This window comes from Leuresthes tenuis, unplaced genomic scaffold (genome assembly GCF_036924035.1).
Source record: "Leuresthes tenuis unplaced genomic scaffold, fLeuTen1.0.hap1 SCAF_7, whole genome shotgun sequence".
NCBI lineage: Eukaryota > Metazoa > Chordata > Actinopteri > Atheriniformes > Atherinopsidae > Leuresthes > Leuresthes tenuis.
Window position 1 is genome coordinate 9,502,976 of NW_027325361.1, and position 26,129 is coordinate 9,529,104.

Consider the following 26,129-nt stretch of genomic DNA (forward strand, 5'->3'; position numbering starts at 1 on the left):
ATGAAAATGTTGTAGTTAATGGCTTTTTCCTGATCAAGTAGAAGAAAAAGGTTGAATAACTTAATAATGAAACAAGTCATAATGAGGTAATCTTGCATTTTGCATTTCTAAAAAGTATAAATATGCAAAGAAGTGCTTCCAGAGCTTCAGGAGCTGTTACACCTGCCCCCGACAAAACTTCATCAAGAAGTTATTTTAACTTGGAGGGTGGCAAAAAATGCTCTTGGTTCCCATTCAGCTGTGTATCAATGTTGGAGCAAGTAAACAAAATGGGAGGGTTATAAAAGGGAAACAAAGCACCAGAACAAAAAAAAGACCACAAAGCAATATGTTTTGAAAACAAAGGAAATGGAAAACACTTGGGCAGAAACAGGAGTCGGTGTTTGTGACAGAACCATAAGGAACCGGCTGACGGAAATGGGGTTTGAGTTTAAAAAAGTCAAATGTAAACCATCATTAACAACTAACCTGAAGAAAATAAAGTTACAGTGGTCTAAAGAGAGGCAGTCATGGACTGTGGATGATTGGATGAAGGTGCTATTCAGTGATGAATGATCAATCTGCAATGGACAAGGAGACGATACCAGCACTTTTGTTTGGTGCGGATCCAATGAAACATATAAAGATGACTGCCTGAAGAAAACAAGCAAAGTTCCACAGTCATTGATGATGTGGGCTCTATGTCAGCTACCAGGGGTAGTAATTTATTCTACAGTTATTGAATGGGTGCACTTTGAAATCTTGGACATGATCCATCTCACCACAAAGCAAACTCACAACCTTTCTGCAGGAAATACAGATCAAGTCAATGATGTGGCCAGCAAACAGTCCGGATCTCAGCCCAACTGAAAATTTATGGTGGAAACTGGAAAAAAAGTATCCATGATGACACTCTGTCCTGAAAAACTGATCTGTCAGCTGATGACAGTGAGGATCTAATCAATGAAGAATATAGTTTTTCATCAGTGAAGCACTCAAAGAATTCAGGCTGTCAGAAAAGCAAAAGGAGGCGACACATTGTAATATCTGTGAATGTGTAATTGTGAAAACTTTTAATTTAATGAAAAGAGTTAAATCAACTGGATGGACATCCTTAAAGAGTGGCGACTCCATATTTCCACGGTGGGGTTGTATTATTGGTTGGGAACAGAGACGTTCTGGAGAACTGCCGCGTTGTCCTATATAACAACAAAATCAACGTTTTACTGTTTATTTTTTTGTACAAAGCATAATGTGGATTTGTTTCGATTTGATCATAGATCGTAGAACAAATTTTTCACTAAACACAACATTTATTTAAATATTTTATGCTTTTTAAATGTTGCTACTTTTTCCATTTTGGTCATTTGTGTGTGTGTGTTGGGTTTTTTCTTTTAAATTTAGTATGTTATGTACTTCCAAAATGAATAATTGCTTTGATTTAAAATCAGTTAGGGCTGTATGTATATCTGTACACTGTTTTCATCAGAATGCAGTAAACTAGCAGAGCTCACTCGACTTCTACACAGGTGGCAGTAAAACCCAATGCAAAGCTCCATATAGTCATTCCTAGTTGTGTATGTGTGTGTGTGTGTTTAATTGTCGCCAACCCCCATTCTTACACTGCTGTCAGATCAACAGATAGATTGTTGTGTCTGAAGCAACAACATCACAGCCGTGAAGTTGAGAAATGTGAGTAAGTTTTGTTGTTATATCAGATTATTTCACAGCATTTGTGTTTTAACGGTAGGATGCTTGTTTCCTTTGAGAAAAACTTTGTGAAAAAATGTGATTTAAAAAAAAAGGTGACATTTGGTGTAGGTTAAACCAGGGCCACAAAGACACCAGCATTCCAATGACACATTTTTTTCATACAAAAAACAGCTTTGTAGATTGAAATATAACTCAAACTGACATGCCACATGGACAAGACTACACACGGCTCAGCACATGCCAGTTTAATTGAAATGGTTGGCCATTTTGAATCTGTGTGTTTCAACAAACTATTTTAGTCATTTCTTTTTTTTAATTTTGTCTTAAACTGAATTTGTAAACTACTTTACTCTGTGATATTTATACTCCGAGTGATCTTTTAAATTTTAGACCAAAGAAATATGTGTCTGCGGGGTAAAAAAAGATTTGTGTGTGCCACATGATTCTACGGAGGCATTATTGCTCCAGCTTTGACCAGCAGCCAATATAGAAGCAAAATATAAATAGCGGCTTTCATTGTGTCTTGGAATAGAAAACCAAAAGTGGGTGAGTTTAACACACCCAAGAGGTCCATGTGTGTGTCTTTTATTGCTTGTAACTTTTCCTAAAATCACTGGACGTATTTTTGGTGCTGGACTGAGGCATATTTGCAAGACGTGCAAGCCACAACTGAAAGATAGTGGCTTGGATGGCAAAAACTATGATTTTAATGTAGAAAATGTTTACTTTTTAATTAATGCATAAACTGACTCAAAAACTCACGATAATTAACAGATTTAACTGGAATTATTTCACAGTTAACGGAATTGAAACAAGGGATTTACTACTTTGCTGTTTTAGTTCTAAGACTTACTGAAGTACTAAAAAGCAACTCACAATCACGTCTAACACCATATTTTGAATGTAGATTAAAATCTCAAGACGTTCATTTTAGTTTGGAATATTGAAAACAATATCAAACACTTATTTTAATGTCAAATTATTCCCTTAATTTAGGAAATTATGGTTCCGTTTGGGCCATTTAGGCCTGTGATCTGATCCACATCCTACACAGAGACAAAACAATAACTAAAACAAATACTTTCATATATTAAAGAGTTAAAAAACATGTTGTCTGCTGTCAAATGCCTACATAGTCTCACAAGTTGATGTATGAATGGAGGCTGAGTTACATAGCTGTGAGCTAACTTCCTGATAGCGCAACAAAAATAATCATGTCCCAAAATTTCTAAGTATCTCATAGCTATCACTGAAATGTTCATGATTTGATATTGATGCTGTAATTTAGAGAACATGCCGCTTGCATTTGCCAAACAGGTTATTTAGATCGGTGACCTCATGGTGAAATTTACGTGTATGGTCAGAAGAGTGATAAAGAGTCCCTGTACCGAGTTACTGAGACTCTGAGCCACTGGGCAGACTTTGATTTTTGTGTTTTTATTGTTTGCTGTCAGCAGATATAATTTAGACCAGATCCTGAGTCTCTAACGTTAACAAATTCCTATCCAGTTTTAAAGTGTCATATGCAAATAGCGGTAGGTCTGGAGTATAAATGATCTTAGCCACAGTTACACAAATATTACACACAATTGGTGTTATAAGGCTGCTTCTGCGAAATGTTCTCCTTCCCAACTCATCACATGCAGATGCTTGGGGTCATATTTGAGAGAACACAATATTCCAATTGAAAATTCAAACCAAAACACACAATACCCTTTCGAGTGTATTATTTCAATCTGAAAGATAAATGAAAGATCTGACCAACCCTAACCAATGAATTTTGTTGCTTCAAACTAACAAAGTGTTTCGTTTTCTAAACTAACCAGTTATATCTTGGTGTCTACTCGTACTTCACAGCAACTAAAAATGACAAATATTTAACAGAGATGATCCAATATGAGACTCAGTCTCCTGGTTGATAGTTGTGTGTTTTCTGATTTTCAGCCATGTTAGTGATGTGGCTTTAAATAAAGGGTGGACTGCCATAAAATGTGAAATCATGCTCTCCCCCTAACGACTTCATTGTATACTTGACTTTTTCACAAGTGCCACCATAAGGTGGATATTTTTTAATAGAATATTAACATTTACACAAATTTGATGTCTATTCCATATATCTCAACTGCATCTTGTGTTTAGTGATATGTTCCTAAAGCATACTAACACACTAAACATTCACTTGCTAAACAGCTACATGCTTGCACTAATTGTGAGTATTTCAGCACGCATTTAGCTTAAAACAACTCTGTACTTTTAAGTTATATGAGCTGGTTGACTTTTGGTTGCTAATATTTATGTTTGCTTTTCTTACATGTCAGCTGTAGCTTATCTTAGCTTCTGTGTCTGAGCTTTTAATTTATTTGCTGTTGTTGTCGATAATTTGACAAGATAAGTAGTAATTGTGAATAACGACTCCACTGGGTTCACCCCACTCTTTGTGCTTTGCAAAACCTCTCTGTCGTTGAAAACCACTGTTTTTTTCCCTCTGTAATGGAAAACTAAGATTGTTGCTTTGTACTTTATACCATTTGCTTTAATACCGGAAAAACAAGTGTCTGTAGACTGATTATATCACTCACAAACTTTTTCCACAGCTCACTGGTTGCTCACTCTGCAACACTTCATTTATAAAAGTATCTCATACCCATTTATACATTGAAAGCTACCAGTTCCCACATTCAAGGGGTCTTCGGCCCCATACACATTGTGATAGATAGCACATAACTTTGTGGGTTCAAAGCAGTCTCAGGAACTGTGTCAGTTGTCACCCGTCTCCCTCCAGTTGTTGTTTTTGTGGTTTATTGTCTATAAGTCATGTAGAGAAGCATAAAAATCATATTTTTAGATAACAAAAACAGAGCTTCTGCTCTTGTTGGAGGTTTTAATGTTTTGCTATGTTTTTTTTTAACTATAAAAGAATTATGATTTCTATCACTTCAAAAAGAAGTAACTAATATGCTATTATGTTGTAATAAACAGGGCTTGTTGGTTTGTAATCAGATTTAGATTAACTTCCTCTTTCAGTTTGCTCAAGTACTGCCACAGAAGTTGGCGACAAATCTAGATCCAACAGGTAAAAGCTATCACTCAATTAACTTTTATATTCTCTCTTAACAAAGATTTATTTTTTTTACAGAGTCAGAGTTCAGATTTATGTTTCTAAAACATGTCAGACCATCAAAAAAGCGTCTAAAGCGGGTGTTATTCAGAGTTTAAGGCAATGGCTTCAAATCACTTATTTTGTTGAACCAGGGGTTTCAGACTGAAATGTAAGTGGTGTACAATTGTATAAAAACAACAAAAAGAGCAACTTTGCAATATTAGAGGCTGAAATCAGCACTCAAAAAGAAAAACTCACTCATTTTCTCACTGAATTATAAGAACAGCCACAAAAATGCAAAGGAAAAGACCTCAAAGACTTCTTACCAAAGCTTGAATTAATATGTAAAATGTAGTAAAATAGTGGCCCATTTACCTCTGAGCAGTAACACAGTAGAAGTGTAAAAAGGGGGTACCTGAAGTACCTCTAATCTATATGTAAGGCACTTTTTTGTGCAAAATAACATCTGTGTCATTATAAGTCAAGTCAAACATCAAGGTTCTAATTGATTGTGCATCTAATCTTACTTCACCTGAACTTTGCTGACTAAAAGATCTCAAAGAAACATTGTCATTGCTTGCTTTCCTGTGACCTTGTGACACAGAGCTTGTGTTTATTCGAATGCCTGGACTGTGCTGTCTGGCTCTCTTTGTTGTGGTGAGCTGGGGGGTCAAGCCACAGTGGAGCTTTGCTTCTTGTGGCAGTTGTGATTTTTCTGCTTGGTTGTCCACTGTGGATGTGGGCAGAAACTCAGGTATGAAGCCAGGAAACAGAGGTTTCATGTTTTTTTTTTCTTTACAATATGGTTTTAAACTTTTATGTCCATTTGAAACATATGAAAAAAAAAAGGAAACTTATCAAAGCGTTTCCTTTCACACCAAGACAGGAAACTGCTGACAAAGAGATTTTCAACACAAAAAACATTCATGCTTTTAAATATCTAAAACCACAAAGAAAAATCTGACATATTCACTTAAAGTTCAGTTTTTTTTTCTTATCTTTGATGGGTTGATGGATAGATCATCATTACATCTCAGCCTTTATTCCATCCAGCTCTGGACATTTACATTGTTTCCATTCTTTGTTTGAAGCTGAAGTGCGTAACGTGTTGTGATCGCTGGAAATTTCCCTTTTTAACTGAAACTCACAGGTTCTGTCTGTTATCATATAAATGTTCCATCCATAAGTCTTATCTTTCTGTTGTCACCACAGTCGACTCAAAAGTCAAATCGGATTCCTAACTTACACGTCTCGTTGCACACAAAGTAGCTGCTGCAACAATTTTCTGGAACAGATTATCTCACCATAGTTTACATTTTTTGTTCCCATGAAGGAAAGATTCTCAAACCTGAACTTATAAAGGAGAGGGAATGCTCTAGAACCAAAAAGCACCTGTTTAACGGAAGAGCGACATGCTGGAGAAATGAGGCTGTGAGGGCGGACTGCAACTTCCTGTTGTGGCTTTGTCACCAGTTTGTTAATCTGCAAGCTTCATGCAGTCTCAAACTGTGGGCGCTTAATGTTAAATGTCTCATCCACAACTCCTCACAGCTCAACAGTGTAGAGCTGAAAAGTCCTGAAACACATCAACTGTTAAGTTTGTTGTCGGTCCTGTTATAACCCAACTGGGAAAAGAAGAGGTGGTGAGGATCTCATGTGATGTTATGTTTGACTTTTTTTGGAAATATCTGTAGCGCTGATATGTTTCCTATTTTCAAACTGTTTTTTTGCAACTTTTTATTATTTGGTAAATGATGGTAGATGATTTAGTTTTGCAGACAGTGGGGGAAGTGGTGAATAAAAGGCTGAAAGTTCAGAAGTCACAAACTGGATTTAAATTTGCGTATGTATATTATGTACCGGTCTACGAAACCAGCATTTCCAAAGAACTTTCTTTGTTGTAATTCTGTTTCTACAGTTTCCTTCCACCACCTCCATCCAGGACTTCAAGACCGACAGGACCTGCTCGACTCTCCCAGGTCTCAACATGTCCATCGACCCCGCAGTTGAGCTGCCTTTCTTCTATGGCTGCATCAGTCGCACTGATGCGGAGCAGCACCTGAAGCTGGCCGGCATGTCCGACGGCCTCTTCTTGCTGCGCCAGTGTCTCCGCAGTTTGGGAGGCTACGTCTTGTCTGTTGTGTGGAACCTGGAGTTTCACCATTACACCATAGAGAAACAGCTTAACGGAACTTACTGCATCCCAGGAGGGAAGCCTCACTGTGGGCCTGCAGAGCTCTGTGAGTTTTACAACAAGGACTCCGACGGGCTGGTGTGCACCCTGAGGAAACCTTGTCTGCGCTCTCCAGATACACCAATACAGACCGGCGTGTTTGACAAAATGAGAGACAAAATGCTGAGGGAGTATGTGAAGCAGACCTGGAACCTGGAGGTGAGAGTCTGGGCACTGCTGAAGTCTTAATATTTACATAGTTTAAAACCCACAAGTGCCTACTTATCAACACTGGTGAACAAATATTTATTCAGCTACAGCACAGTTTTGAGTTACTCTCAGATTAAGATACACAGAAAAGAAAAAATTTATATTTATTATATCCAAATATCATATTCAAAGTTTAGTTTCTTTAAGCTCTTTTTAAGCCATTTTGAATTCAAGGCATTTGCTTCTAATGGATTATGAATTCATTATTTGAGTAAGTTTGCCTTTCTGCTTTTCTGTCATGATATAGTTTGAGAATAATTGCCCATTGTCAGATTTGTTGAGCTAACCCCCCCCCCCCAAAAAAAAAAAAAATCAACATTCAAAACTGAGAATTCATTCATACAGAAGGTTATTTTCACCTGCCTCTGTTGGGATGTGCTGATGCAGCCCCAGCGGATATGAACTTTTACATTTCCATGAGCAATATGTCATTGAAAAACTCCCCAAAACACACTAAAAACATCTCATAGTTTGGTAAGGAACATCATGTGATTTTTTTATTGTAAATACAACACATAAACTTATCATGTGTGGACTGATTCTATTAACTCAAAATGGTTTTGATCAAAGTAGAATTTATCTTTGAGTGCTCATGTGATCAAACGTCGGGATAAAAGATGTGTCTTCCAGCTTTTAGCTGAAACTATGTGCCATCACTGAGAGAAATGATTGAGAATATCTCAAGGAATATCTTTTGGAGGTTAAACAATATCCTTACGCCGCTGGAGAGACAGTTCAGTGTCGTTACCTTCCCTTTTGTCAGGATGAGGGGATGAAAATCAGCATCCTCCCAGTTTGGAGAAGCAGTCAGCGGTGTCATTATGGAGGCTGAGTAATATATTGCTTTTAGTGAATCTAAAATCCATGAAGAAAATCTGTAATACTTTATGTGATATTGAGGATATCTCAACCACTTTATATTGCAGCACACAGCTCTCTTTTCTGTGGGAAACTAAACCGGCTCCTTTAGTTAAACAGTTATTTTAACTTGTAGGGCTCAGCAGAGTTTCTGCTACCTAGTTCAATGATCTTGCTTGTGTAATTCTGATATTTAAACACATTAGTCTGGTGCACACTAGCCTTTTAGGAACTTGAGGAAAGTGTAGACCAGCTGCTCCAGTCTTCTGGAAGGTAAAAATGAAATAGAGCAAAAGATGGAAACACAGAAAAATATCAACCAATTTTGGACAAATATAGTCTTTTTATCAGTTTAACGCTGTTGTGGTTGCTCAAAAAAACCTAATTGGCTTTTCACTCAGTTTACAGTCTGGTCCTCTGTAGTGCTTTCCAGCTTTAACCTTTGCGTCCTGCTGCTATCAGTCGCACACAGAGACCAGTCTCCTTTTACGGGCTCCTGTTAAACACCAAAACTAGCTCCAGGTGTATATGGACTCAACCTGCTGCCTTTTCTCTTTGTCATTGTATCCACTGTCCAGCACATTTCACACCCTAGGTGGGTGAACAAAGTTGGAAGCATGAGCTGTGGTTGCAAACTGTGCAATCCTCTTTTAAATTTCATACACTGTAGTTGAGTTAAGAAGAAAGTGGGTAAATACCAGAACCCTGCAGGCTGTGGGATGCTACAATGAATGCATACGTGTTCATTGTGAATGCTTCTGTGTCCATGCAGGGGGAAGCCATGGAGCAGGCCATCATCAGTCAAGCTCCTCAGCTCGAGAAGCTGATCGCCACTACTGCCCATGAGAAGATGCCGTGGTATCATGGTAAAATCAACCGCCAAGAAGGAGAGAGGCGACTTTACTCTGGAGCACAACCGGATGGCAAGTTTCTGTAAGTTACTCAAGGTGATGCTACAGCCTGTGTATCTACTTTAATGCCGTTCTGTTGTCCAGCCTATGAAGATGTCCAAAGATTTGGTGCAGCTATTTTGTGTTATGTTTCTTAGAATCAGAGACAAAGAGACGTCTGGTACATTTGCTCTCTCCCTGGTGTACGGGAAAACAGTTTACCACTATCAGATCATTCTAGACAAATCTGGAAAGCTGTCCATGCCAGAGGGAACTAAGTTTGACACAATCTGGCAGGTAATTCTACAAATTAGTTTTTAGTTATCTGTCATTTGTACAGCAGCTGAGTGTAACTTTCTCTTTCTGTTCAGCTCGTTGAGTATCTGAGGATGAAACCTGATGGCCTGGTAACTGTCCTCGGGGAGGCGTGTGTCAACGGCAAATCTGTTGAACGTACTGACCATCTTTGTCAATCACACATTATCATAAACATTGAGGGGTTTTTTTGGTTTTTTTTTTGCTTGTTGATAATCTTTAATATGCAGCACTACCTAAAATTTTCATTTAACACTAATTTGTCTTGTAACATTTCAGAGACACCCAGTCTTCCTGCACAAGTGAGTATTCACTGCATCATGCTCTGTTAAAGTCAAAATACTTTTCTTGCTCTGAGGTTAACTGAAATGTACTCTTTTAGAGGCGGAACTTTTTCAAAGAGAGATACACACCACCACCTACAGGTTAGTTGCCTACATTACACCATGCAGGGGCACTTTCTACAGCAGCTCCCAGGAGCTCTGGCAAACACACAAGCATGAGCCACACACCACACCATTTTCAGGCTAAGGTCATTTGGAATGCTGTCCAAATGTGGGCCTTTAAAATACAAGGAAATACAAACAAAACAGCACAACACCGCCAACAACAGCGATATCAGTGGTGGAGGAAAGACTCAGATGCTTTACTTACATTATCTTAGTAATTAATCAGTGTAACAACATACAGGAAAAGGCTGTGTGTTACAAAATTCTGTTAAAGTAAAAGTGCCTTGAAAAAGGTTCTCATGTAAGTGTCTTATCACTATTAAGCAAAAGATGTCTGTCCTTGTTATTACAGTTGCATAGTTCTGTCAGCACAAAGATATGGAACTAGCTATAAGCCCATTTTGTATCGTTTGATGCCTTCATTTGTTGTGTTTTTTTGTCATATTTTTAAACACAAATTATTCTCTGTGAAAAACTGCACTTTAAAAAGTAACTTCAGCCATCAAGTGAAAGTAAATCATGTCATACCATGCAATGTTCAAATGATAATAGTAAAGCAATCAATCAAAAGGCAAGAATCTGACAAGAATCTGGGATTATTTGATGAAATGACTGATCATATTTCAAATTTGATTCAGCTTCCTCAGATTCTTTACAAGACTAATACTGTGAAGAAAAAAAGATACAAATACAAATTTGAATGATTTAAAATATAAAATATAAACGACTGATTTTTAAAAGATTCAGTCAGGTGTTAAACGGTGTGCTGAGTGCAAAAAAGTTGTGATTATGATGACCGATTAAATAGAACTTCGTCGGAATTTTCAGCTGTTTCAAAAGCAGCTGCTGCTGTACCTGCAGATCTTCTGCCCATGGACAGCCCTGGATTCAACCCGTATCATAACCCGAATGAAATAAAGAGATTCAACATTCAGAGGGACCAGATTCTCATGGACGAGGTGGAGCTTGGCTCAGGGAACTTTGGCAGCGTCAAGAAAGGAGTCCTTAAGACAGACGCGTGAGACTTTCATATTATAAAATAAAAACTGCTTTTAAGTTTTACAGCCCGTACTGCATGTGCACTAATCTGTACCTCTGCTTTACCTTGTCTCAGGGGTCAGGTAGATGTGGCCATCAAAGTGCTGAAGAATGAGAATGAGAAGTTGGTGAAAGAGGAGATGATGAGGGAGGCAGAGATCATGTACCAGCTGAGTAACCCGTTCATCGTCCGCATGCTCGGCCTGTGTAACGCTGAGAATCTGATGCTCGTTATGGAGATGGCTGGTGCTGGCCCTCTTAACAAATTCCTCTCCAACAATAAGTAAGTACCTGTTGAGAGAGAAGGTAATGTGGTGTGGAAACATGGTAGAAGTAGAAAGTGTTTTCCATATTGCAAATTAAGAAATAAACGGTTTAAATTACCAAAGTGCAGTCGACACAGAAAATATCAAAAAAGCATTAATGGAGGAAAAGAGGAAAAGTGGAAACCTAGCTGGGTTTTTTTCCTGTGATAATAGATAACAAAAAGTCAGCAGCCCTAAATCATTTCTTTATTATACAAGGAACAAATAAGGTTTTTAGTGGGCTGGGATCGATAATCATCCTATACACCCATCTGGTAGTAAAATGTTTCAGTTTCAGGGAGGATTAAAAAATTAGACTTTGGGTGACTGAAAAAACCTTAAACAACTGTAAGTTATTATCGTTGCGTATGTGAAGCACCTGAAACTGAAGAAGGCTGTGCCCGAGTCACATTTTTGGGGAGAGAATCAAACCATCTGCTTCCTGCAAACACATTTCTTATACTTCTGAGCCCGGCCTCTCATCCAATAGCAGGATAACGTGGTACGAGGAAGGAGATGTGTCTGCTTGAGTTACATGGAGGGTCACAGGGAGTTCTGCCTGATCAAAAACCAGAGTTGATAGTTATAAAGAAAATTATAAGGATCCTCTCCAGATTTCAATGGCTTTGTCCGCTGCTCACGTTTCACTGGGTAGTTTTTGTATAATCTGAAAAATAAACAGGAATGTTTGCATTCCTCCACTTTAGCTACTATGATGGTGGAGGAACAAAAACAATTAAAGAGGATGTATTTTTATATCACAGAAGCATCACTCATTTGTTGTATCGCTCTCTGTCCTAACCAGATTCTGACAACAGCCCGTACTAAGAAGGAAGCACCGTTCTTTGGCGAAGCATAAAATACAAAGCACAGCCTGTAGATGAACATACTGATACACAACAAACAAAAGTCACAGTATAAGTGAGCAGGGACAGCTGCAAACCAACATCAGCCTCTCCCAGACAGTAGGAGGTAGTTTGGTTTAAAGAGTTTTTTGTTGTTGTTTTGTTTTGTTTTGCACATAACCTTCAGATGTACAAGTGTTAATTACACTTTGTTGTCACATTGGTGAGGGAATCTGGAAAGAGATTTTTTTTTTTTAAGTGCATCCAAGGGGAGAAACAGTGCGAGGCAATTACTGACATCCAGTGGTCAAGTTGAAGATAGATGTTATATAAAACGACAGCCCACAATCAGACAACACACATCTTTATCTGTGTTAAAAGAACATCATTCATCTCAAAAACATTTGCTTTTTAACACTGATTTCCATCTGAAAAGCAGTGTTTATTTCTGTTTTGTGGCTGCTCGTGTCCCAAATTCACTCTGTTCAATTCACCAAATTCAATTCAGTCCATGTTCATTTTAATCAGTTCTTTGAAGAAGTTGATCTACGTGCTCCACTCTGTTCCTGCAACAAGCAATAAGTGTGATCCTCCATTTCTCAAATATGTTTCCGCAGTTAGTAAAAAGGACCTCAAATAATGCTTTTCTTCTAAGTGTGTTTCATCATCTGTAACATGGTTTTAAGAACCCACCGCACAAGTTTATCTAAATGGTTTATTCCAAGGGGATATTAACATAACAATTCACTTAGCAAAAGTATAAGATATCCTTTTTATTGTTACACACTAACTTCAATGTTTGCATATGTTTAAAATGGTCATGATAAATAAATACATAGATAAGCCTTATTTTGGTGAAATATGTCTCTGATTCATGCAGGGACCATGAGGTTTGGAACCAGTGCCATGCGCATTCTCCACAGTGAAATCCGTACAAATGAAAAAACATGTATTTAAAAAAAAATGACAACATATTGCTTAAATTCTCATGATTTGTTTTCCCTGCAGGGATACTGTTACTATGGAGAACATTGTTAACCTGATGCACCAGGTGTCGATGGGGATGAAGTACCTAGAGGAAAAGAATTTTGTTCACAGAGATCTGGCAGCTCGAAATGTCCTGCTGGTCAACCAACAGTTTGCCAAAATCAGTGACTTTGGGCTCTCCAAAGCACTGGGGTCAGATGACAATTACTACAAAGTATGTTGCAACATTTTTTTTAAAGCTCTTTTACTGAAACATAAAGTGACATACTTATTAAAGGACTTTATCGGTGTTTGAAGGAACACAGATGGTGATTCTTAAAATGATTGCTTTTCTGAGAATGTTTGTTCTCACACTAACTGGGCATCCTTTATTCCCACAGTGCTCCCTGCTCAGTTTAAAATAAACACGCAGTTGATTCTTTACTGACCTACATCTGAAGGAAATGTGGCTATGAGAAAATACCAGGAATGCCGAACCCAGAAGAATAACATTCTACATGTAATGAGAAACAGGATCTAAACAGCCCACCCTCCATTCATGGGTCCCAATCACCTTTAAACATCAGCACCAATTCAAAGAGATTCTCATTTAATCCCTGCAAATGTGCCTAAAAATATCGTAAACATTAATGTTGAGTGAAACAAAAAAATGCCATAAAGAAATGAGTTGTTGAATGAACCCGGTTTTATTGATGAAAACAGTCTTACAAACTGTGTGAAAGAGATGGTAGTGACCGACCTTAGTGTTTAAGTAGAGTAGAGTTTAAGTGATATTTGCTGCTTACGTCGGGGTCACTGTCCTGCTGCTTATTGTCACACGTTTTGCATCAACAGGCTCGTACTGCCGGTAAATGGCCACTGAAGTGGTACGCTCCAGAATGTCTAAACTACCACAAATTCTCCAGTAAAAGTGACGTGTGGAGTTTTGGTGTCACCATGTGGGAGGCGTTTTCCTACGGAGGAAAACCTTACAAGGTAAAGTGTGTTTCTGCGGAACAGTATCATACCAGCACAGGCAGAAGACTGATCCTCAGGACTGAATATCAGGTCACAATCCCTGTCTTTTTTGATTTTGTCCAGAAAATGAAAGGTCCGGACGTGATCCGCTTCATTGAAAGCGGGAGCCGCATGGAGTGCCCAGCAGCATGTCCAGAGAGAATGTACACAGTGATGAAAGAGTGCTGGACATACAAGTGAGAAACTGAGTTTTGTTCACGTGTTTGCTATTTACCTAAGTGTCACACGGTCAGGGATGAAGATCTCCTACTAATGATGTTAAATATCTCAGCATACATTTTTCTGACTGTGTAAGCCAGGGATGTCCAAATCCAGTCCTCGAGGACCACTGTCCTGCCAGTTTTAAGACATCTTCCTACTTCAACACACCTGATTCAGATGAAATAGATCTCTTCAAAAGATTGTTAAGTTTTACACAAGCCTGTTAATGACACATTGATTTGAATCAGGTATGTTGAACCAGGAAAACATCTAAAACCTGCGTTTTGAGGACTGGATGTGAACATTCCCAGTGTAAGCAATTAAAAAGCACCATGATATGTGTATATAAAATGATTTAATTCAGAGTGGACATGGTGTTGGTGGAGTGTTTAATGCAGATTTAGTCTTTTGGGAATTAAGTGTGGCTTCAAAGGATAAAAGGAGGTGTGGAGACCATCAAAACCAAAGCATAGTCTGGAAGATTGTGACATACCTGATGTTATTGTCAGCATAAAAAAAACACTGCAATTTACAGTCATGAGATAGAAATAGTAAAAATATCAACCATCTCCAAACTTTATTTGAAACAGTCTGAACTCCACCACAAATGTGAGATTAGCATTGTCATATATTGGGCTCTCCTCTTTTCTTGTCAGACATGAGGAGCGCCCCGACTTCAAGAAGGTTGAAGAGTCCATGAGGACTTATCATTACTCCATATCCAGCAAGGCCAAAGTTAAGGGAGCTGAAGCTGCCGCCGCCGAGCCTACCAAGTAGACAGAAAAAAAAAGGCACATTCTGTCCCAGTGCTGCACAAAGCATCCTTTCAACTGAACATTAAACTACCAAAACAAAGAGTGTTTTATGAGCTGTGCACACTGGCCAGCTTTGACTACAGTGCAGATACAGCTAAACAGGCCTCAATGACAATAAATATGCATTTGTAATTTGGACCTCAGTGTTTCAGCTGTTGTGAGGGTCTCTGTCTGATGTCCTGGTTTGAATGTTAAGTGTCTTCATACTGACGAACAGACTTATTCTATATTCTGGTATTTCTGGAGTACAATGAGACTATATGTAGACGGAGGTTTTTTTTTCCGCTTTTGTTTCACTTTACCGCCACCGTTGGAGAGCAAATTGTTGTTTTTAAGCCAAATAAAGTAGAAAGAAACTGATTATTTGAGTTGAACTTGTATGTTAAATTATCTCATTCAATAAAGTGAGTGATCATGTAGGTAGCATAGGGTGTTTTCTTTGACTTATGAGTATAGACTGTATATGACATGTAAGATTAAAATCACTGATTATTCTTATTGCTGAGGCACAGAGAAAACATGGTTATCTCTAACTCTATTAAGCATGCAACAGGATAAAAATCTTATAAACAGGCCAGACTCCTGAATTGAAAAAACTTGTGTAGAAAGAAAACCACAAAAAATCTCCCAACGTTAAAACCCACTCAAAAGTCAAAATGGTTTCTAATTTTTAGAAAAGTGAGGCCATTCGTTATGTTTTCGTGTTGTACAGGTTACATATTTAATCACCTGTAGTTTATGTGTTGGAATGAGTGCTATTTGACAGGGCTGTTGATAGATTTATGGGCCGAAATGTTTAACAAGAATTTTTCTTTTGATCTCCCTGTCAGTTATTTAAAACATTATGCATTATGGTTTAGTCTGTCTGTGTTACGGAAATAATGAGGTTAGTCACTCGGAGACACACTGTTTCAGAGGAAGTGCTTCTGTACTGCCAGGCAACGCCGACAAATTCCAGGAAGTTGTCAGAAAATTCTTCAAAATAAGGTTTTCACAAACCCATGAGTGGATAGCGACGTTGAAATGATTCGCAATACTGCATACAGTGGAGACATGCTTTGATCAGTAAGATTACAAGTTGCATTGTGGAAAACTGCTTAGCGTATGTTAAAATCTCCCTAGATATAAAGGAGATTTAAGAAGTCAGTGTTAAAGTAAAATAAATCCATTAATATTTTTTGGTATGCACTTGTTCAGCTGTATTAGTCTAGAAGCTGCAGACAGTCCTGATTTTAGTTATATGTTATGCACAATGCCTCCAAGCTAAAGAAAACAAAACTGAGCTAATATTTTTCCCGAAAAGCTGATGATTGGGATATTCAGTCCATAATTGTGAGTGTTTATCATTTAATGTGCAAACTTTTAGAGCAGTATGGCAGTGTGTAAGATTTCAGTATGTATGTGTGAAGCTCTTACCTGTCAGATTGTCTTTGTGTAAAAAGTTGTGTTTGCTCTGAGATGCAGAAAAGAAACATTCTTTTAAAGAGGCCTATATCTCAAAGAACATTAATGTACATCCAGTTGAATGCTTCCCAGTCAAATTAGCAATGTCAGAAACATGAATAAAAAATTATAAATAATTTGTGTTTGAACACAACCATCGTGGAGCATTTTTGTGTACCACGAATCATCCCATTATTTTGAAGGTCTCGCCCGGAAGTGGCTACCAATGCCTCGAGCTTGTCAATATTGTACTTTTCGTTTCGCAGGGAGGAGTCAGCCATCAATTTCTTCATTAAAGTGACATGTTTAGTGAATTGTCTGTAATTTGACAACATGTATCACATTATGTATCCATAATGTAGGCTGTGAGTGCTGCTGACGTAAAGCTATCGATCGGTTATCAGGTCATTTTCGGCAAAAGATCGAAGGAAGCAGGAAGGCGGAACAAGTAAGTTCGGGAAAGTAGCTTTTCAACTGTGCGATTTCGTCATCGTTTGAAGAGCCGTCTCAGATAACTGATGCTATTTGGTCGATTTAAATGAAAAAGTGGTGTGAACTAACTGTGGATAATGTAGGTGCTTCGTGACTTGCTGCCTGTTTTTTTTTCTTTCTAGCTGTTCCAGAGCAACAAGTCCGAGTTAGCTGGCCGCGTCACGAACAAACTTCTTCGTGCAGTCGTCATGTGCCCCGCTGTTTAATCTCCGGCTTTCATCCCGGAAAATGGGCTAAAAACGTTATAAATGCGCATTGTTAAGGGGGGGATGGTGCTTATATTTTCAGAAGGAGGTTTAAATAAACGCAGTAATGTGTAGTTGTGTTGGTTTGACTTGGTTTAATTGTCGTTCCGCAGATTGCTGTCTTCACGGCGGAATTTATGTCAGATATAGGAAATGACTCAGACACCATGTTTCATCTTTAATGTGCGAATATCTAAACTGAGAACCTCACCTTTAACTCGTTAATATATTTAAAATCAGCTTTCTAGTGCAGCCATGTTATGGAATCATTTAAATACTATTCGCCCTTTACTTTGATGATGATGATGATCAAGCATAATTGTTGTAAAAAGTTTACTTTTGCTTCTGTACGCAGTTTTTCAGATGACCTTCTAGTATTTATGCCACTCCCCTGGATAAGCTGTTAGATTTAGGTAAATATGAAGCCAAGGAGTTGATAAGGGGTTTACATTACTGTAAATCCACGTGTGACTGGGTAAATTTTGGAACAAATAACTGATTGTTGAGTAATTTCCCAACAACAGTTTAAAAAAAAAAAACAACAGTTGAGCTTTTTATACCTTTTGAAAAGAACCATTCGCTAGGAAGTCTTGCAACTTATTTTGAGTCATTCATTCATTAGACTGAATCAGGTTTCAGGCTTCTTTATTGTGAGGATTTGCATTTTTTCTTTAACTGATGGGCATTTGTCACTGATATTGTGCATTTTTAGTCAGTTTAGCTAGTTTTAGTCCTAGATTTCAATATTTAAAACATGAACACGAGTTGTATCTCCACATAACTCGCGCTCCTAATTGGGGAGTGTGTATTTTGGTGTAAATGTACATTAATTGACCAAATTATGTCCTTTTATTTCTTTTTTATCATACGCAGGACCAGAGTCCCAGACTGAGTCCAAACAAATACCAGAAGGCTTCATAACAAAAAGTCTGCACAGGTTGTTTACACAACCTTTTTGCTGCTTCCATCTCAACAGTAAATAATTCACCTGAGGCATTCAAACAAATCGCCCGCCGCCACCACATGCAACCATGTCCCTGGCCCTGAAACAGGTCTTCAACAAAGACAGGACATTCCGACCCAAGCGCAAGTTCGAACCTGGGACACAGCGCTTCGAGCTGCACAAGAAGGCGCAGGCGTCTCTGAACGCAGGCCTGGACCTGAAGCAGGCTGTGCAGCTTCCCCACGGCGAGGACCTCAATGACTGGGTGGCCGTACACGTGGTCGACTTCTTCAACCGTATCAACCTCATCTATGGCACCGTGAGTGACTCGTGCACCGATCAGACCTGTCCCGTCATGTCCGGCGGGCCTAAGTACGAATACCGCTGGCAAGACGAGCACAAGTACAAAAGACCGACTGCCCTGTCAGCCCCCAAATACATGAGCCTGCTCATGGATTGGATTGAGGTACAAATCAACAATGAGAACATCTTCCCCACTAATGTCGGTAAGTGTTGAGATGAGCCATAAATACTGTTGTTTTTTGTTTACTTTCCGGTATAAAACCAGGTCCAATTTCACTATATTTTACTGTAAGGGATCTCAGTGATTGGAATAAATCTAGTTAAGTCAGGTGTTGTGTGAACCAAACCACCGCCCATTCAAAGGCGGATGTCAGCCGACTCCAAGTAAAATAGGTCCAACCAAAAAGGTTCACATTTAAACTAGCTTATTCTGTGTGAACAGCAGTTCAGCTTCCACAGGTTATTTGGTGAGGGATTACAAGATTTTCCTCTATTCTCGGTTTAACTCATCACAACTCGAAATTATACGCAAGACTAGTATAACCGGTTGTTGACTGGTTGTTGAAGCAGTTTTAAGGGATCACAATCCACAAAGATGGGAAGCTGCTGCTTTAACGTTCCAGCTTTTTTTGTTTGTTTGTCTTTAGGCCAATCCACTCCAATCCAAACTAAAAGTAACCCATTTCAATGTAGCAATCTTTAAAAAAAATGTAATGAGATTTAGATGGTTCTGCAGAATTTAGCCATCTAAAATGTGAAGCCTCTACAAGGACAGATATATCAGGACACCTGCAGCATTGCACATTACAGACATTACAGAACCAGTTAATCTGTTTCAGTGGCATTCTTGGTTTTGATATTATCTCTGCGCATGTGTGCATGATCTGTGCTGCGGCTCGGCAGCTGACTTAACAACAGAAACATCCAGGCGATGGATTAAAAAAATGGGTCACATCATACCCAGTGCTCCGTGAATGAAAATGACCCCCGACATGCTCGTCCTCCAGAACAAATTCCTGAAGTATTGTGGAATTAGTTCAAGCTAAATGACGCGAAAAATGAATCGTTTGCTCATAGTTGAGGTTAGTCTACAAAAAAAGTTGTTGGGTTTCCATTCATGCGCGAGGTGACACTAGCTGCTTCCTCTGGCAGGCAGAGGACGAGAAGTGATTAACACCGAAGAGTTGACCTCACTTTCACATTAAATACATCAGTTCAAGTGTGTTTCTCTCTGTTGTGCAAACTGCAAATGATTGTTGTGGACTGACCGGGGTGTTCTCCCATCTGCTTGACTCCCAGGTACTCCCTTCCCTAAGAGCTTCATGCAGGTGGCTAAGAAGATTTTGTCACGTTTGTTCCGGGTGTTTGTCCACGTCTACATCCACCACTTCGACCGCGTGAGCCAGATGGGGGCCGAGGCTCACGTCAACACCTGTTACAAGCATTTCTATTACTTTGTCACCGAGTTCAACCTCACAGACCACAAAGAGCTGGAGCCTCTGGTGAGTCGAGCGGTCGACAGGACCTCAGCTGGAGCTGAAAATGAATACATAGAAATAGATGCATGCATAAAAGAAGATAATGAATTCCTAATTAAATAAATGAAAATGTAAATTTGTTTATGATCTTTCAAACAGCCCTTATGATCATAAACAATCCAATGATTTCATAAATATTGAAAATTGATCCAAATGAAAAGCTTTTAGATGGAACTTTCTATGAAAACTTAGCAGCTGATATTATTTGTCATATTAGTTTATTTAATTCTTTGAGACAAATTACGCCAGATAAATTTTATTGTGCTTTTTCAAAACATTTTACATGATTAGAAAATAAAATAGTGGGAAAACTTTGTAAGAGCATCACATTTAAAAAACAAAAACACTAAATATTTATGTGGCTTCTTCTTTTGAAATTTAATACACTTACTTGAATACTTACAAATTATGCTGACTTCTATCTACACTTAACTCTTATAGGGAAAAATGACATAAAGACATAAATCATTCATAAGCTCATGAGAGGTAAAGCGGGGGGGCAAACAGTGACCCTTGTTGCCTGCTTATAAAAAATGTCCGTCATGGTGGCTCAAGGTGCGCTGCGGACGAATGGAAACAAAATCTGCCTCATGCAAGCGGCGTTTTTCTGCTCGTGAAGCTTTTCGGCTCATGTGCACGTGACATTCGACCCCTGCAGGTTGAACAGAGGATTCTGGAGGACCTGCATATTGGTCCATATTCCCGTGTTTGTTTCCAAAACTAACGATGAGATTTCAGTAGCCGTGTAATTCAGTCTTCTTTTTTTTTTTTTTTTCATTAATTAGACAACACGTCCGTTGTTTGTCCTTCATTTATTTTTCATGGATTGAATTTTTACCCTGTCGAGTTTAACCAGCTGACAGTCGAACCGTTAGGTTTGCCGTTGGCGGCCCCTCCTCCCTCTGAGGGAGTCGTGTGTGCACGTTTACGTGCTGTGTACATGGTTGACATTTCTCAGATCTGAAAGTAGGCCTCGCTGATAAAATGACTGGCAACTCCATGTTTTGACCTTTTCTTTGGCCTACTTTTTGTTCCGATCTTGCATTTTCTTGTCATGTGACTCGTGATGCAGCAGCTTTGTAAACTTCTAAACCGCCTCGGCAACAGCAGTTTCTCGTGGTATTATCACCTCCTCAGATCTGTTGCTCCCTCTCACCCCAACACGGTCTTTTCCTCATGACTTCCGACTTATTTAAAGTATGCACTTTCCTCTTCAGTCGAGTATTTGCTGTCAGGACCATTGTATTTTTAAAATAAAGGAGAAGGGTAATAGTCAGGTAAACAAATAGAAATTTAAAAGATGGAAATGAACGTAAAGCTAGCACATTTCTTCTGTTTGGAAGATGGGATCAACAGCATCGGATTATACACAGCAAGAGGATTTGGTAACAATTTTATCACCACAGAGAAAGAGACGTTGTTAAGAAGAAGAAAGCAGCATAGTGATTTGCATGAGGTGGTGGGGCAGCATGTTTCATCCTGTCGAACCTCCTCACTAACATGCTGGAGACGTCTGTGTGGTGTAATGAGGTTGATCCAGCCTTATAAAAAGGAGCAGTCTGCTTCCTTGACAACTTTTTAACTCTATCCTGTAAATTTTCCTGGCACATGCACGCCTTCATATTCTCAGAACGTTCAAGTTCTTTTCTCATCACGTTATATTTTCTTCTGTGAATGTTATCCCTGCTGCCGTGCCTTACACCTCACTATAAACCGTGGTAATATTCAGCATTGTGCTGTGGTGTGGCTTCCTTATGTTGGACTCACTGTGCTGTGGTTTGTGTCTGCTACAGAAAGAGATGACCGCTCGGATGTGCCACTGAGGGACCCGTGGACACAGCGCACAAACGCATCCGTCCACCTGGGAGTCTGAATCGGAGAGCGAAAAGAGCAAACAAATTCAGAGTCTATTTTTATATTTAAGTACTGTAATCTATTTTAGCCACATACTGTAGGTTTTAACCTGGAACCTTGTCATGTGAGGCGTTCTGTTCCTTTTAAGAAAAAAAAAAAAGTTTCAGACATTTTATCGGAGCACAGTATTAAGGGGGTGTATGTTTGTGTTGATGTTTTTTCTATTTTATTGAAGCTCAATCATTCCGGGATGCTAGCATCTTTCCCTGTTTAAAATAATCTTAAATTAGTAGGATTTCTTTCTGTACGTCTCTAAAATCACTTTGTTGTTACATTAAAATGATTCTCTACTCTTACAATTTGACTTTCAAAAGTCTTTTTTCTGGTAGAACAAACGTGGGTTGAATTTTTACAGTAACGAAATGCCACCTTTGACCTTTGGAGAAATCTTAGGGAAATCTTTTAAAAGTTATCCTCTATTTAAAGATGAACTAGATACAGTTATGAGCTGCAAGTGACTCATGTAATTGTCATGGCTGTGTTGTGTTACACTCCGGGCTTTCTGCCAGCAGGCAGGTTCTCAGATGTCAAAGCCGCAGGTGTTTGTTGCAGATTCTCTTGGCAGATGTAGGGCACACGAGACTCAAACCTCACATGACGACGCTCGGGAGGCGAAGCCCGCTCAAAAGGCCGAGTTCCCGAACGCCCACCAGGTGGCATCAGACACTAAAAGCTGCCCGCTCCTATAAAATATCGTTATCCTACAGTTTCTGCTCTTACGAAATCTGCCCAGTGTACCAGTTATAGTCATGAAGTAGAGACCTGATTCAGGCCAAGCTGCTTATGTAAGAAACAGGCCAGACTGTACTGCAATGAATAGAGGGAGGTTTGTTTTGAATGAACTCAGCTGATTGGATCAACAACCATCCGGACTTAGTGGCAGTTGTCAGTCTTAATGGACTGAATTATATAAGGAATGAGAAGCAATCTTGCACACCAGGTACCTGCTAAAGAAAACAAAAATTAAAAAACAACTTCTAAGAACCTTAAACATGTGACTAACTTTGCAAAGTGCATATTGTAGAGGGACATTTCTCCCTTGTTTCCTCACCCGGAGGTCAGTGAATAGTTAATAATTTTCATTACAGGAAATTTAAGTATATTCAACAGATTTAGTGGATGCACATGTGTCGTCTAATGTAATCCTGCTTTTACAACATTAAAACATGAAACTGTCTGAGCTTTCAGGTGAAATGTTGTGTTGTAATAATAATATGCTTTAGCATTGAACTGTGGGCAATGACACTGTTTTGAAAGGTGTTATATTGAAAGGCCTTTTTTGTACCCTTCCCTTTAAATAAGGGGGACAAAAAACAGACAGTGTTCAGTCCAATGAACTCAAGATAATTTTAACTGATGACCTCAGACAAATGTAACTATACTGACACACTTTCAACACTGAAAGTTGATCTTGATGAGCGTTGTCAAGATGTTAAGGCAACACTGCTGCTGTCTCCAAATGGCACAGATGTCCCAACAACCCGATCATTTTTTTATATCACTCTCAAGGAAACTGATGTCAGAGATAATAAAGCAGAGTACACATGATCACTGCCATTTTGTTTAGATATTTATGAGGTGATTTATGTTACTCTCGTTTGTAAACCTGAAAAACTACCACCTGCAGCTGCTATAAAAATGTAGTATAAAAAGAGGAAGAAGTTGTGATACACTCACACATTTTAATGCAACTCCAACTGGGTCAAAGGCTAATTCTAAAGAGGTTTGACTGGTGGATAGACTGAAAGAAGAAAAAAATAATTCTGTGACATACTTTTATTCTCTTTGGGCCACAAAAGATGATCTAAATCAGATCAACACTCTTAAGGGAACAGCTCACAGCTTCTAGATATTATAGATGTGATAAAGAGCATCTGTACACAGGTTTTATTTGTGTTGGGTCAAACCAAAATGGTGATGTAAATGCTGTATTTTGTACAAAAATGTTTAAAATTCATCAAAAAATGTCTAATGGCTATAACTTTTCAAACATATTTAAAGCGAGGGGTAGATTTATTGGAGCAGTTCTGTCCTCAGAGGGCGATTTTAGGGAGCTTAAGTAGGAAATGACCAAAAATACATCTGCTCTTGTGAAAAATCATCCCAGTGTGTGTCTGTTGGCAGGGAGAGCGCTCCCACTGGGACATCCCCTGCTCCAAAATAACATCACTTACTGATCCTACTGGAAAACATGTACAGCTCAAGGCTACTATCAGTCACGCCAACCGAATGTTCTGCATCAAACTGCATTTCTACGAGCATTCGCAGCTTAAACACACCACTTCCACTTCCACGTCCTTGGTTCGAGCTGAGAAAAGGTGAAATTCTGATGTGCCTGTATGAAATTGAAAACAAACATGATGTAATAATCTGCTGCAGGAACATCACCCGCTGAAATGACCTCACAGCCTTCTGCAACCCGATCCTTTAACAGGATTGTCCCTCCTCTTCCTCTCCTCTAACAGTGGCTTCCTTGGAATACTCCACTCTGCTCTGGCAGCATGTGTTATGCTTCTTGCGTGTGAGACGAGCTCCATCCAACCCACCTTTTGCTCTTCCCTCCCCCCCTCTGTGTTTTTCTCTGTTGGAATGTACCAGACGGCCTCTGCAGTTGCAGGATGTGAAGGGGAATGATGGGCAAGAGGTAGAGAACAAGGGAGGAATTTGTGGCCACGGCCAATCAGACTGAAGCATGGCCAACTCTGGTTTTACACAGCCGTGTCTGGCTGTTGTTTTGATGGTACAGTGTGCTTGTTTACCTAGAGAGAAAAGGGTTTGGGAGATAATGTGACTCAGCAAGTGCTGGATTGGGCACACACCCTTAACGGTCTTGTGTGTGAGTCAGGTGCCTCATGGCATTGTAGTTTGTACAATGTAGCAAAATGATCATACTTGTAGACACAGTAAGATCATATATCATGTAAATGAGGCCCAGAGGAAAGTTTTTCTTTTAAGAGGTTTACAGATGACTAAAAACGATTCAAGCAGAAATGCCTCGTATTTGCTTCAAAATCCTTAAAAATGTGCTGTTGTTACACTGAATTGAACATCTAAATGTTCTGCTGGAGAAAATGTAAGAAATGATACACACGATGATGGGAACATTGTATAGAAACGTGCATTACGGCTAGTTATTCAGAAAATGACCAAAATCCTTTCTTCTACGGGCTGGCTACCGTTTTTTGCTAAGTTTCCCAATGTGAAATAAGATTCCAAGACGATAAGAACAAGATTTATTTCAAAATGCTTTGACATACATGGTTACATAACACGACCAAAGTGCAAAAAAATAACACAAAGGGCTCCAAAAGCACAACTTGAAACAAAGTCGGAACAAAAAACAAATAGATAAATAAAAATGCTGTTGCGAAATCTTTGGCAGTTCTGTGCGAAAGGGTTTTTCAGGGTCAAATCAGTGGACCGGGTGCCCTTCTCACTTCTATAAATCCTGAAGTGCGTCCCTTTCTGCCAGAGATGATGTCTCATGTGTCTTCCTATCTGGAAGCTGCTTCCTTTTAAGCATTTTGTTTTGAGAGGGTTTCTTGGAGAGGGTGCAAACAGCATTCTGGGACACTGCGACCGTCCAACTTGAGAAAAGTATGCAAGCGATTGTAACAGTGTAAGAGATCTGGCTGTGTGTAGCTCACAAATCCTGGTGGCCTTTGACAGTGTTACTCGTATGCGCCCAAAACAAAATTTTATGAATGCATTTGCAGGTATGACTTCTGTTATCCTGCACTGTTTGTACTGAAGGAATATTTTAGCCAACAAGTCCTATAGGTTCAAACTGTGCCTGAATGAGGTCATTTCAGTGTGTCAGTCATCTTCTATCAATAATATGAATCTAAAATGTATTTTTGCGCTTTTATATCTTTTACTGTCATAGTTATAGACACTGTAAGCTTTGACTGGAACAGTTTGGAAGGAATTCTGTTTCCACCTTTGCATCTTATCCCAAACTTTCACATGGTTGCTCATACATACTCATGTTTCCACATATTTCATCTAAGGCTGTGTGATGTTTACACTTTGTGCACTATTCAGGTTCAATATTTCTTACGACGACATGAAAAGCAATGTTTTAGTTGTCTCTTGCATGACTTTGTACCATTCACCCCCCAAATTCAGCCTGCATATATTTAGTGCAGCAGGAAAATTGATATAATACAAGAGTTTAGAGTTAAGAGTCATTGCAGAATGGTCAGTATTTGGATCCAAGAAGTTTATATCAATATGATTTACCAATGATATCAGCAAATTACATTTAAAACAGTATTAGAATGGTTTATCTTATCT

The 26,129-nt window shown here is 39.0% G+C and overlaps 2 protein-coding genes across 7 annotated transcripts; both read left to right on the top strand.

Annotated features, from left to right (window-relative positions):
• The first annotated feature begins 1,604 nt into the window (after positions 1–1,604).
• Positions 1,605–15,965, top strand: zap70 (zeta chain of T cell receptor associated protein kinase 70). 6 transcript variants are annotated; one of them, XM_072389171.1, is made up of 13 exons: positions 1,628–1,671; positions 4,717–4,765; positions 6,711–7,184; positions 8,866–9,026; positions 9,142–9,280; positions 9,355–9,600; positions 9,681–9,723; positions 10,576–10,765; positions 10,862–11,068; positions 12,944–13,136; positions 13,757–13,897; positions 14,003–14,115; positions 14,797–15,965. In XM_072389171.1, the coding sequence occupies exons 3-13, from the start codon at positions 6,780–6,782 to the stop codon at positions 14,915–14,917; spliced, it is 1,959 nt and encodes a 652-aa protein (XP_072245272.1). In that variant the 5' UTR covers positions 1,628–1,671; positions 4,717–4,765; positions 6,711–6,779; the 3' UTR covers positions 14,918–15,965. The 6 variants fall into 6 exon arrangements, with proteins under 6 accessions (XP_072245270.1, XP_072245272.1, XP_072245269.1 ...); XM_072389172.1 differs by lacking the exons at positions 1,628–1,671; positions 4,717–4,765 and adding an exon at positions 5,477–5,546 and having other exon boundaries at positions 9,355–9,436; positions 9,578–9,600; positions 10,609–10,765; XM_072389169.1 differs by lacking the exon at positions 4,717–4,765 and having other exon boundaries at positions 1,605–1,671.
• A 2,024-nt stretch (positions 15,966–17,989) lies between these two features.
• mob3a (MOB kinase activator 3A) lies at positions 17,990–22,132 on the top strand. The gene is made up of 3 exons (XM_072389174.1): positions 17,990–18,584; positions 19,681–19,883; positions 21,713–22,132. The coding sequence occupies exons 1-3, from the start codon at positions 18,167–18,169 to the stop codon at positions 21,740–21,742; spliced, it is 651 nt and encodes a 216-aa protein (XP_072245275.1). The 5' UTR covers positions 17,990–18,166; the 3' UTR covers positions 21,743–22,132.
• Positions 22,133–26,129: the final 3,997 nt, after the last annotated feature.